This window comes from Seriola aureovittata, chromosome 9 (genome assembly GCF_021018895.1).
Source record: "Seriola aureovittata isolate HTS-2021-v1 ecotype China chromosome 9, ASM2101889v1, whole genome shotgun sequence".
NCBI classification, from domain to species: domain Eukaryota; kingdom Metazoa; phylum Chordata; class Actinopteri; order Carangiformes; family Carangidae; genus Seriola; species Seriola aureovittata.
Genome location: NC_079372.1, coordinates 18,731,064 through 18,745,446, shown reverse-complemented (window position 1 = coordinate 18,745,446; position 14,383 = coordinate 18,731,064). Strand labels below are relative to the sequence as shown.

General features: G+C 42.1%; 1 protein-coding gene across 1 annotated transcript in view; it reads right to left on the bottom strand.

Annotated features, from left to right (window-relative positions):
- The window catches only part of LOC130175464 (V-set and transmembrane domain-containing protein 2-like protein), a 64,647-nt gene extending 50,957 nt beyond the window's left edge, over nucleotides 1–13,690 (bottom strand). Inside the window, exon 1 of the mRNA XM_056385971.1 lies at nucleotides 13,289–13,690. Within this exon, the coding sequence (XP_056241946.1) occupies nucleotides 13,289–13,406 (118 nt within the window). The 5' untranslated portion in view covers nucleotides 13,407–13,690. The remainder of the gene's footprint in view (nucleotides 1–13,288) is intronic.
- Between the last annotated feature and the right edge of the window lie 693 nt (nucleotides 13,691–14,383).

The window sequence follows — 14,383 nt, the reverse complement described above, 5'->3', positions numbered from 1 at the left end:
ATTTTTTATAGAAAATAATTAAACATAGAACACACACACAAAGTCGTTCTTTTTTTTTCCTCGGCTTGAGGTGTTAGCTTCGTCATTAGAAGTTAACAATTCATACTTACAGTTGATTAATTAGTCATTAAAATGCCAAACATTCATTGTATCAAGCTTTTTAAATGTGAGAATTTACTGCTTTTCTCTAATTTATATAATTATAAATGGAATATCTTTGATTTTGGACAAAACATTACATGGATTGAATGGGAAACATTTGATGGATCAATTAAGTAAACTGGAAATATATTGTTTCCGCCCTAACAACGAGCAATACTTATAAATTCTGAAGGACACTTATTAAATACGACTAAGTGTAGCCAGCAGGACTCAGTGTGTATCTGGACTAGAGCTGCCATCTGCAGAGCAGCCAACCGTTACAAACAACACTGAGGAAAGACCATTTACTCTTACGCCGTTCCACCGCACCAAGCTGAGAATAAGGGTATTAGCGTGTGTGTGTGTGTGTGCGTGTGTTTACATGTTTCCTTCTACACTGCCCACAGGTATCAGGCTGTCCAACTCAGCAGCCCTTTGTAAATACCATGCAGGGCCTCAAAGATGGCCAAGAGCCTATTAGTTGGACATGAAAGACAGAATATGTGAATCACTGGCAGCCGGCTAAAAGAGGGAGAGCGCATGATTGGATTCAAGCAAAGTGCGCCTGTCAGTTTCTGTGTGTGTGTGTGTGTGTGTGTGCGCGCATGTGTGTATGTGAACTCCAAACAACACTTTGAACGACTACACGTGTGCATGCCAGCTAATTTGGCTGGAGTCTGGGTAACTGCGGAAACCAACCACTGGATGTAGAGTCATTCACGGGCTACAATCGCACACAAATACACACACCACGTCCGCGTCCGTATACACGCACACCCGCTGTGCAGGAAAGAGGCTCTCCACGGCGGTGTAATTTGGCCTGGTCACTGCAGAGACGTTGTAATTGATAACCCTGTCTGAAAATGGCCGGGGGCACCACGCATAATTGAGCACGCTGTGTCTATGTGTCGTGCATGTGTGTGCGTGCTTCACTTCACAACGGAGGGCTACTAAAATGAATTTTTTTTTTTTGTTTCTTCTTGCTGGATTTTGTGTCCAGCAGCACCTAATGAACACGGAGTTTAAAGCCCCATGGTTCACATGGAGGTACCAGAAGGTTTGAAACCAGAAGGGTCTTACATTGAGCATTACAAGAGCAAACTTTAAAGAACCCTGGTCTTTACACAGATTTTCAAAGAGCTAAAAATCTCTCTGTTTATGCAGTAAAGTAAGTAGTAAAGTGTACTGCTTGTTTTTCTTTGTCTGCATTGCAGCTCCAAGTTGAAAAACTCCAAAATTATTTAAGCTAAAGCCCCTTTTCAGACATGGATCACAATACGTCACAACGGCCGCCTTCAATTATCTGTTAAAGTAATAGGTTTTTTTTCTTTGTTGTTCATTATGTAAATGTTCATTGTGGTGTTATTCAGACTTGACAGGAGGACCTTAATGGAAAGAGCCACAATCCTGGTGCTTTGTTTGTAACCTGAGAGGCAGCAGTGCTGGAGAACAGTTTAAAGGTAACATGGTGGAGGAGTTTTTTTTTTTTCTTATTTTTCCATTTTCCTTCGTCTCCCACCTGTAAACGCGTGAAAATCAACTATATCATTTATTAGATAACGAAGTCTGATTTTGCACAGGCAAAACAGACCACACATTTACTTGAGGCTTTAATTTCTATTTGCCTATATGTGGTATGATTTATTCATTCATATTTATACACGAGGAGAATCTTCTCGACGCTTTGAGCTTTATTAAACTGATTTCAATGTCTTTGTGCATAAGAGATGATAGCTTTGCTGATAACATTTATTGCAGTGCTGCTCCAAAGGCAAAACAAGACATGCATTTAGTCTCTGTGTTGATTTATCCTGTGCTGCTGTGGCCTTTATGATAATGTGATAATGTGTTTAATTTAAGACTTGTGCCTGTCGGAGGTGTTACGGAAATGTTACCAGGTCTGACCTACTATTTATTAGTATACAGTTACACATGTTGGTACTTACTCGAGTCAGAAGATCAACATGTATAATTGTGTCATGTGTCTTGGCTAGTGTCATGTAGCTTTACACTTCTGCATAAACTTTGAATATGCAGCTTTTTACAGATTAAAGCAAATCATAAATACACATACTAACTCACACATACACAGTTAGCCTTTCTTGCCCTGTTTGCATTACTTACTCTCCTCATTTTGTCATATTTTTTTAATTTAAGTTTTGAAATCATGACGTACATGAAGAGTCCATAACAGGTTGAAGCCTTATATCTTGTCCTCAAACTTCATTGCTTCACAAAAATGCTAATACTGTAAGAAATATTTAAACGCAGCAGTGTTTTTATAGCTGCAGTATTAAATCTGGGCCCAGTGGTGGACCTGACAGAGTTACAGAGGTTCAGGCTCTTTAGATATGACGGCATAACTGACTGTGGGTTTTATAAATAATGTCACCTCTCTGTGCTTTCCTTGAAACAGCGCTTTGGAAAATTCTCAAAATGTAAATGTTTGCTTCGATATCGGCCACATGAAAGGACGAATAAGAGGCAGGCACATTAAAGCGATCCTCAAAGCCGCTTCTCCCATATGCTTGAAGTCACTGGATGCCACCCGCTGATAATGTGATGAGTTGATTCCAAGGGAATGATTCAAGGCCGTAACGTCACGGCATATAGAGGAGGTTCACGTGAGACAGTTGCCATGGTGAGGAATCCGTAGGTTAGGAGAGAGGGTGGGTGTACAAAACGATGAGAGGTAATAACATGACCATTATCTTGGAAACAGAGACAAAGGCAGCTACGGCCGCTTGGGGAAAACGTCATTTTATCAGGAAGTAGTGTGGTAAATAATAAAAACATTAAAAACCACAGACTGTATCTGTTACCATGATGGCTGTCGCTTTAATATCTTTGTTGGAGACCACCTTTGCTTTATAATAATACTGGATTGGCAGAATCTTTGTATCAACATAGTCTAAAGTATTTTGATTTGTCAATCATATCATTAACTGGACAATAAGCAGTTTGCAGTGACAACGGTGGCAGATTTACCATTTATAATATTCTAATAATTATTATCCACCGCTGGACCAGTGGTTCTCAAAGTGGGGTCAAAGTTATTCCCTTATTGCTGGGGACCTCCAGGAACCCCCTCAAGTACCCCTGGTGGTCCCCAGCAATAAGAGGAGTAATTATATATATCATATATAATAATATATTTTCACTATAATTCCATCCATAAGTAAAAGATGACAGAGCATATGACTATCTTGGTCATGTATTTAAAACACTTTCTTTAATTAAACATCTAAAAGTAAAAGTCTCGTCAGAGGGGGGAGTAGTGGGTGGGTGATATGCAGCTCATAAAGTTTTATATGTCACATGCCAACGTACAAATCAGAACAATGAGGGTCGGACTCGGCAGCAGTGCAGACTGTGCACACTGCAAAAATATATACTATGTAAAATATTGCATATGGTGGGAAATATCGCAATATTCAATATTATTGAATATCGGCCCAAGCCTAATGATTAACATTCTCGTTTAATCAAGCCAAACATAACATCGACATCTTACTGTCGAGGTAAGTTTGGTTGTTCATGTGTCAGTTTCTGTCTAACACATTGAAAATGAAGATAACAACCCATTTTTTATGAACGGTTAAATAATCATTTGCTCGCTGTTGGAGCTCAGCCCAAAGGCGTTCTGTCAGACTGTGATGATGTTACATCTATTATGTTATGATGATGATGATATATGAAATTATGTTTTAGCCTGTGATATGTATGTTTTACGTTGTGCACAACGGACGGATGCTTATTTTCAGAGGTGTCAGCGGTACGTGAATTATAAATTCAGTGCAATGCACTGGCGAGGCAGGCTTGTAATTGCATTACTGTGTTGAATGTGATTCAGAGGCACTAAGGCGGCTTTTTGCAGTCTGCACTTGATTCTTTTAAAATGGAACAAATATGCAACACTGGCTTTTCATTTCCTTTTTGTTTCATGATCAATTTACATTTCTCAGGATCCCTGAGGGGAGGTGAGGCATCGTGTGATGTCACACTGCCGTACGGGACCAGGACTTGTGCTGAAACAGACTAAAACAGATCTACTTTCCAAATAAGAGTCAGATAAACATAGATTATCGCAGAACTGTAATGACACGGCGAACAATCAATGTCAAACAAACATGTGACTTAAAGATACAGTTGCAGAGTCTGGAAAAAAAAAAAGTCTAACGCAAATCAGAGAGACTCTCCAGGGAACAATGACACTTCACTAAATTATGTGGCAGCCGGCTGGAGGCTGAGGAGCTCTTTCAGGCTGCAAATGACTGATCCTGGACCACGGATACATCACGTTCCCCTCTTCGCCTGTCTTCTTCTTCTTCCTCCTCCTCTTCCTCCTCCTCTTTCCTCTTTCCTCCCTCAGTGAGACTGCCAACAGATGAATCCTGCCAAGTGCCTCCCCAGGAGAAGTGTGTGTCTCTCTAAATCAGAGAGTCCGTATGTGTGTGTGTGTCTCTCTCCACTTTGATGGCAACGTTGGCAGTAATGTGTCTAATGGAAGATAAGCAACACTCTCTCAGACAAGTCTTCACAGCCAAGCACTTCCCCCAACATCATCATGCTGAGTGCAATAGAGGGAATACTGTATCCCCCTCCATCTCTATGAGCACACACACGCACGCACACGTGCGCGCACACACACACACACACACACACACACACACACACACACACACACACACACACACACACACAAACACATATATACTTGACTCACAGTGTACATCCCATGCAAAAACACAAATACACACAGAGAACACAGAGAGCGAGGGTTTGGTTAGTCCGTCTCAAAGCTGCCTTTATCATCTCTCACACAAAGTCCGCAGAGCCTAACACACATGCACGCACACACACACACACACACACACACACACACACACACACACACACACACCCGCAGTTTGGATGATGAGTCCCTGAGATGAGTTTCAGTCATAGAGGGACACCTCAGAGAAAGTGCAGCTTTGGATCACCACGCTCAAAGCTGTCCGCAATCATTTCTCCTCCAAAGTAAGCCCCCCCCCACCCCACACACACTTGCACAAACACACACACACAGACACACACACTAGTGAAGTGCTTTGCGGAGGGAAAGCGAAGGACGAGCCCGGCAGAAGGCACTTATAGAGAAAGACAGAGGGAGAGTCCTTGACTGCCGACTGACCCCGCAGCTTGTTTGTGCCGATTTGAAGAGAGCGTTCTCATCGAGGGGGAAGGGAGAGGATTCAGAGTTTATTACACACAACACAGCAACAAGCAGGAACAGGCAAGGGAAGGAAGGAGGAGGCAAGGAGGCGAGAATGATGGAGGACCCCGAATCCATGTTGTCAAGCAATGAGTACAACACCTGAACTGCTGCCATGTGTCTGCACGGGTCAGACTGATAAATTGGCTGTTTGAATCGGACACAACTGATCAGTGTCATCCACTCAGACAACGTCCTCCCTCACCACAGATACTGAACGACTGTCAGTGACAGCTGGAGTGAAGGTTTGACACTCCGGGCATATTCTATTATTTATAAATGTTCTATAAGGGCATTATTATTTCTCCGGAAAGTCATTATTCATGGACAAACGCATGGTTTTCTGAGCTGCAAATGTTTTAACCCTCATAAATACTAAATTCTGGGATCCAGTTCTTGTATTTTTGCATTTAAGAACTGTACAGTATAAGCATGATGTCTACTGAGTTTCTATCCAACTAGTTGCTGTGTGCATTTTCAATATGTGAATCATAAAAAAACAAAAACCTTGAAATGTTGCAAAAAAAGTTTTTAAGTAAATAAATCATGATGTACATGAAGTGTGTGACTTAAACGTTCACTGGAGCTTCTGCTCCACAGAAGAGACAGAAAATAGCAGGAAGCAACTCGGTCATGTCGCTTAAATGATAACACGAAACAAACCGTTGCGCTCTCTTAACTGCATCGTCTTGTTGCACCCTCTCCTTCTGTGACAGTTTAATGGCACCCCGACTGGAGCATTAGCGCCACCAGCTGTTTAACTCGGTCTCAGATGTTTTGTGATAATTAGATTACCTGCGAATCTGTTTGTACATATGCGCCACTGAAGCAGAGTGAAATTAGCCTTAAAGGGCAACTTTACACCTGGTTTTTAGCTTGAACACGACAAATACTTCACAATATTCAAAAACAACATCCAAACCCAGGGCTCTGTGTTGGACATCACGCGGTGCATATTCCTGATTGAACTGAGGTAGAGCATGTAACACCTAGTCTTAGTCCTATAACCGCAACCGACCTTTGATAATTAAAATCGAATCAGTTCATCCTTGAGTTCAAGTGAACGCTCGTACCAAATTTGATGATAGAGATATTATATTGCATTCACGAGGCCAAAAACCATGTTTTGTGAGGTCACCATGACCTTGACCTTTGACCACCAAAATCTAATCAGTCCATCCAAGCGGACATTTTTTCCAAATTTGAAGAAGTTTGGTCAAGGCGTTACTGAAATATCGTGTCCACGAGAATGGGAAGGACGGACATCGTACTTTGTTTAAAGGCAGTCTTTCTGGTAACCTGAGTTTAGTGACTTCACGTTTAACATCGTAACCCCGCCCAAACTCAACCTGAGCTCACCTAACCAGAAGAAGTTAAAATGCCTGTGTCACTCTGCCAAGTTCCTTTTTTTTTTTGATTCCACTTTCGCTGTTCAAGAGATTCAATTTATCAGCCATCATGACGCATATATATACACAACTTGAATCACTGCTGAACTGTGTCATTGAATTGTGTAGAGCAGTGAAATCAACACACATTAATATGAAAATGTCATGGATCATCGCTCTGAGTACACTCCTGCTGATGAAAGAAAACGCAGACAAAAGCCAGGAGATGTGAAAGATTGATTTCTGAGTCCTGAGACAACCGAGCTGTGTATTAAACAGAGGGGAGGCGCAGCTACAGTGATAATTTCTCTCTCCTCTGTAGTTTATCCCGGGCCGCCCCTGCAGCACTTGTCTTCTCAGTGACGAGTATATACCGAGGTCAGGACCTAAATACATTGACTCTACCTACTGCTGAGAGCCAACAAGCTTTAAAACCGTCAGCCTGTCCCTCTCTCCTCTGTTCCCTCACCCTCATCCCTCCTGTTTGTTCTGACACTTTCCTTCTTCTTCCATCTTTCTGTCTCTTTCTGAGCAACATAGTTACTGACAATGGGAGACAGACACAGAGAGAAAGAAAGAGGGAAAGAGTAAAAGGAGTAAAATAGCCCCGAGTAGTTTAAGCCAGGAAGAAATTTAGGCTAAAACACATATTGGAAAGAGCATCAAAGCAAATTGGAAAAAACATAAAGACAAACCGGGTTTCATTGCACAGAGCACAATTACATAAAAGGTACTTAATGGGTTTACAGTACATGTAGGACTGCAAATATCTTTTATTCTCATTAAAGTAATTTGATGATTATTTATCTGATGAGTTGTTAAGTCTAATAATAATAATAATAATAATGAAAATGCCCATTACATTTACTGTCTGACTGTCAAAGACCCACAGCAAATTACCTGCATTTTGTCTTGATAAATAAACAATTAATAAATGATCAGTGTTGTTGTTGATTCATTTTCTCTTTACCAACTAATTAGCTGATTGTTCATAGCAGCCACTTTCTATGGTGGTAGAGTACTGCTATAACACTGATATCTGCCATTTTTAAATGTTACTGTTACTTAAAAACTTAAGATTTAATACATATAGACAACAACACGGATTTCATCCATTTTCCTGGAAATTATGGCTAATAACAGCCATAGAAACCAAGAACGTGAGGTTTCCTTAACATTAACGTAGTGCGTTGACACTTTACCATAAAACAGGAGAGGATATTTAGATACAGCCAGTAGCTGATTAGCTTAACTTAGCATAAAGGCTGGGAATCGGAAACAGCTAGCCTGTCTCTCTGTAAAGGTAAGTAAATCGTAATATTATAATACGTTGTATTTAGTTTGTTATACCTGCAGAAAAACCAAAAGAACGACAAGTTGTGGTTTCACAGGAGGTCATTAGGCGAGGTTGCCAGGCAACCAGTGGACACTTTTTTCATTGTAGCCAGGTAAGCTGGCTAACGTTGCCTACAAGGCTCTGATCGGTCGACTGTTCCTCCAACCAGTCGCAACAACCTTCAACGGGCACAACACCAAACCTATCCGAATCGCTGAACTAATGTGAGATGTGTCCCAGGCGCTTCGTCAAAAAAGCGCTGCGAGAGGGTTTTGTTTCTATGGCAACAGTATCTTGACAACATATCACCGCCGCCTTTCAGCGCCCAGCTGATCTGCGCCCACAATTGGGCTTTTCTACCCGACAAATCATAGGGCTCGGGATAGACAGCTAAGCCCAAAACAAGCTTCTCCTCCATTTTCTTGGTTGCCAGGGTGACGGGTCCCACTTCATCTGATTGGTTGCTGGAAAATGAGCTGCAGTGACACCAGCGCCTTTCTGAAAAGTTAGAAGTTAGTTAGTTGAAGAGATATTCAACTAAAAGTGTTTGGTGCAGCCGCGTCTTTCAGAAGAAAGACGCCTTTTCTTGAGGCGTTTGCGGACACTCTCTCCTCATTGGGCACAAGCCCTAAGTTTGCAGATAGCTTAAACACTGTATCAGTGTTTGTGGTGAATTAGGTGGATAAACGGCATAATGCAAATTTATTGTGTACAGGTATGCACAAAAACTGCAGGAGACCCAGTTGCAATGCTATAAAGGTGAAAAAAGTCAATACCTTCTGCCACTGAATTAATTTTACAGCAGTAATAAAAAAAGAAAATGTCTGTTGTGTGGCGATACAAATGTATTTGCTGATATTGGAGGAGAGAAAAAGCAGCTGTCTTTAAACCAACCAGCAACTGAATAATACTTGAAATAGTGCCATTAAAAGAACAATAAACGTATGCTCTTAGGGAAACCGCTTTTACTGCTTCAAAAACGGCGCATGTTTGTGAATGAGTGTTTGTCTCTTCTTTCAATGCTGAACTAACTGGTGAAAAAAAAATAAAAAATGAAGTGTTGTTTTCTGTATTATTCTAATTTAATGTGGTTGAACATTATTACAAAATCTCTGTGATGTGATGAAGCAGCTGCTCTTGTAATTATTTTTAGGAAAAGCCAATAGTATGCAATGTTTGTTCAGTGCCACTTGGACGGGTGCCCGTATTAGCTGATCCAGTTAACAGTGTTCTCAGTGAAAAACTAAAATCAGTGCACCTGATTTGTTGCTCTTCTACACTCACTGCTGCGACGGTGTATGGAAACCCACTGTCATGCCAATACACCTCCATCAGCAGGGAAGTGTAAGTGAGTGAGTGAGTGAGTGAGTGAGTGAGTGAGTGGGAGGCGAGGAGCAGACGGGGACATTTGGTGTCTGATTCTGCAGGAGAGAGTAAACCCCACACAAGCTGCTGCTGAATCTTTGCTAGTGATACTGCATTGGACACTGTTAAATTTTTAATAGTCTAACAGTAGTGTGATGTCACTGCCTCAGTGATCCAGTTTGCTTTTTAGTGGAAGTCCTACCACCTACATTTATCATACAACACACCCAACGGCAGGATTTCAGGTGGTAAAGACAGGGCTGGAGAGGAGGCTCATCCATCGCAGGCTGTGATTGCACCTGTGCCAGGCCTGGGTTTATACTCATTCATCCATCCGGTATATTCTCCCCTCAAATACTGCCCTAGTGTAGAGGAGCAGACAGGCCTGAAGCCTTTTAAGGTGGTGAAGCAGCCATAAAGGATCCTGTCTTCACTGAATGGTAAATGATTCACCTGTTGAACTGGAAAAAAAAAAAAAAAAAAAAAAAAAAAGGTTCAAATACAGTCTAATAATAGGAGTCAGAGTGGGGCTGGTTCCTCTGGTGATGGAGGTCAAAACAGGGCGTGGAGCTAAGCCGGGCCCCGAGTGAAGACTCGCAGGCACAGAAAGCTTCTGTCAGCGGAGGCAAAAAAAAAAAAAACGTTTTAAATTCAGATTGACGCTGAAGAAACAGTGATGCATGTTGTTCGAGGTGAAGGTACTGTCAGCGTTGCTCCTGTTGTCTCACTCCAATTTGTTTTCCGTTGCAAAGTTTCAGCATCTCACTGGCTCAACAGCTCGTTTACCCTTCCCTGATTAATTAAGGCAATCGACTGGCTGAAACAATTGCCTCGCTGGATAACCGTGCCCTAATTAGGAGGTAATTGAAAAGTATCAATGACTAAAACAACGTCTGGGCAGATGTAGCCCGGAGCGGTATGAAAATTGAGCAAAGATTTCTACAACTGTTTTTTTTTTTTCCCCTTTCATTTCTCTTACTTCCTTTTGCTCTTACCTCGCGGCTCTCTGGTCCAGCTGGTGGAACGCCAGTGAAGGGAAAAGGAGGATGAGTTATGACTCCCAGGGGCTCAGAAACCACATATACAGCCACACATTTCAGTATATTCTCAGAAAAGCAGATGAATGCTTCTCGACTTCCCTGAGCTGACCCCGTCCTCATTCCATTTATTTGATGTGACTCACGCTGTGAATCCGCCTAACAACTATGGACAGTCTGAGAAGAAAAAAAAAAAGGGGGGTAAAACTTATTCTGCAAATATGTCGGTATTAAAGTGAGTTCAGGTGGGCTTATCCTCGTCTTCATCCCTAAATCCTCATCACTGCCACACTGAAAGTCATTACACCTGCGATCCATCTGACAATCCTATTAGACTTAACTTCATACCGCAGCATTATGCGCCGTGTTCCTGATGTTCTACTAATTTTTTACATTTCAAGGCCACTTAGTATTTCGTGCGAATCGCATCTGCAAGAGTTTTAAATCTGTACTTGCCCTCCTCTTTTCTTTCATTCTACCCTCAGGACAAAACAAAAACAAGTGTATTTGCACACACACTCATTTCCATAAAAATCCCACATACCCACTGTTATAAGATATCTCTTCCCACAAGCACATTATTCAGTCTGAAAACACATTCAGATCCTTTATGTTACGGCTGCGCTAACATGCCAGGAGATATTACTCACATTGCTCAGCATAGCGACAAAATGAGTCAGTACTTTAAACTTAAATACAGATCAATTCTTTAACGTGGCGTCAGTACAAAGAGACAACTGATCTAATGGATGGTAAACGAGAATCCTGGCCTGACTTCACACCAGGAGGGACTCTGCTGAAACAACAGGGACCACCACCACCACACACACGTCAGAATATCAAGTCTGGGTTTTTAAGTCAGAAGGAATCAGGACCTGCGAGAAAACATTCAAGGCCTGAAGGTCTCTGCAGGTACAAACCTAAAGACACACACACACCAACCGCTAAGAGGAAGGCTGGAGTAGAATATGAAATCAAGTGTGGCCGGTGGATGAACACCAGAAACGGACAATACCAGACCAAAACCGGTCCCAGCACCCACTGGGTGGTTCATATATATAAATATATATATATATATATACGACCACCTGTTATCATGTAACCCAGGTTTAGTGCAACTCAGCAACCGCCGTCTGCGGAGGAAAAGCTAGTAAGTGGTCCTTGAGTTAGAGGGGGAAAAAAAGTGACAGTCTGGGAAATCTGCAGTTTGCTTTCTTCTGAGAGTTAGATAAGAACTTCAATAGCACTCTTATGTCTGTACGTTAAATATGAAGCCAGCAGGCATTTAGCTTAGCTTGTGACACCACCAAATATATCGAAAAACAAGGATTAAATAAATAAGATATAATATGTTAATTAGTGAGAGCCAGACTCGCTGTTTTCCCCCGTTTCCATTCAGATATGTGAGTGGTATCGATCCTCTCATCTAACTCTCAGCAAATATTCCCCAAAATGTGAAACAATTTCCGGTCAAAAAATATCCAACATTTCTAAGTTCTGCTTTCAGTGCTGCTCAACTCACTCTCATCAAGTTGCAATAAATCACTTTCCGTGGGTGCAGACATGATCATACATGACAAGATAATTATATTTGCGACGTATCAGTGTCTCAATTAAAGGGAAGTGGAGCTCTCATCTGTGTTGTAACCATGCTTTGAGATTTAATATAATTTTGCATAGTTCAGCTTAGTGTGTGGGATGAAAACTTGAGTCCTGAGGGAGCCTGGGCTCCGGGCTGAGCCGTTTGCTGTGTCCGATGATGAAGCACATTTACAGGAGTCAGAGAAGCTGCTAATAGATCTACTGTTAAGAGTCACTGCCTCAAGGGCACTGAGACATTCAGACCTGCTGGCCATCACTTCCGCTCAATCTCCCTTCCTCCTCCTCCTCACTGTGTTTTTTTTTTTTTCCAACCCACACAAAAACTTGGCACATCTGCCGAGCTGGCAGCGTGAAACACCTGTAGAGACCGGCAGGCCGAGCCAAAGTTGCCAGGACAAAGCAGAGAGGGCCAGGACACTCTCCGTGTTAAGACTGTATGACGTAACCAAGTGTAAACACTGGAGGCCATTTAGGGAAGCTCCTGGTGAGAGAGTGAGCGAGGCAGATCTGAAGTGGAAGGACGACTGTTCAGGTATAGATTTCACGGGGATATTAAAAGGACGATATTAACTTCCATCTGTCCGCTGACATCACCTCCTCCTCCTGCTCCTGCTGGAGTCATCAGGAGAGAGGAGGCTGAGAAGCACTGCTGAGGAGCTGCAGCTCTCAGAGAAAACAAAATCCTGTGTCAGTCATGAGCACTGGCTCGCTGTACATCACAGACTGGTACCGATAATATCAAAGAGCACACTCATTAAAGAAGAGATATGGAGTTAATAAGGATTCAGCCATCCAGACTGAATAACTATGAATGGAAAATGCCTAAATACAGACGTTTAAATAAGACTATACAAACATTGTTGGTCTAAAATGATGAATAATAGACCTGCACCGACTGAATGACAGTTTGATCTAGTCACTGCACACATCTCAACTCTGTCATTTTGTGCCTGACAGCACAAACCACAAGCACCTTGTGCATCCACAACGCAAAATCAAAGAAAACACACGTTTGCATGAGTTGCCATATTATCAGCATCAGCCTCTCAGCCCGTGTGCTGCTCTTTGTTTAATTCCCCCCAACTGCATGTGAGCAGATACGGCATCACATATGTCGTGTTCCTCTCGTAAAAGGAAAATGAATTAAGAGGAGTCTGAAACCTACCGTTCCCGGAGATGTGGTTCTCTACCTCGCCGTGTCCAGTTTGCCGTGTGGAGACACTAAGTTGAATGTAGAGTCCCATGTAATGCAAACTCCCCAGCAGCACCCTAAACGCTCCCATTTCTCTTCTGTTTTATCTGCTCTCCTTTCCCCCTCTTTCTTTTTCACATCGGGTGGAGGGGCACGTCGTATTTTTTGTTTTTGTTTTTTTTAAATAATTTTCTTTGTTGTTGTTGTTGTTTTTCTTTTGCTGTTTCTTTGTTGTTTTGTTTTTTTAAAAATCCAGGTGACTTGTGGCGAGGAAGGGGAGCGAGATACCTGTGCGAAATAAAGAAACGAAGAAGTCACCGCAGCCTCCCTCTGTGCCAGCACACTGACTGAAGCTCTGCTTCCGCTCACTCGGCTCTACATGCGGCGGAGGGAGACCTCTGCCACACGCGAGGTGCCGCGGTTTGCAATGAGTAATATCAATTATTGGCGGAGTGATATTAAAAACACGCTCACATCCTGCCTGAAACTTTACGATGTTTAATCTTTCGCCCTAGGAAACGCGCTTTTATGAAACGACGGAGACAAGTAAAATGTTTAAAGACCTAACATTGTTGTGTTTTATTAATGGTAATTTTTTTTTATCTAGGTAGGTTACAGCCTATATATAGTCTATGGTTACAGCATTAGCTCCAACATTAGCTTCCTACTAACAGGAAGGGCAAAAAGCCTGCCTCACTCATTTTTTTAATTAATTTGCTTAAAGGTTTTTGCTTAAAGGTCCTGAAAACTTATTTTTCAACGAGCAATGGGACCTTAAACAAACACAGTTTTTTCGGCCAAAGTCAGAACACATTTGTTTTTTTTCACATTATAGATTTTTGTTTGTTTTTTTTCTCTTGGCAGGCAGATCCGCGTTATAGTTACATCCATTTTACTGTCTGTTCAAGACGTGAGCCAAGTGTGTTAACTAAGAAATGGCCAGCTGTCATTTGGACCTCCTTGTGGGAGTGACCAGATGCGGCCAGACGTCAAAACTAGATCCACAGTGGCATTGCCTTTGGGCGGGGGGACACCGACCAAGGTAAGTTTTACAGATCTGGGCCTGAA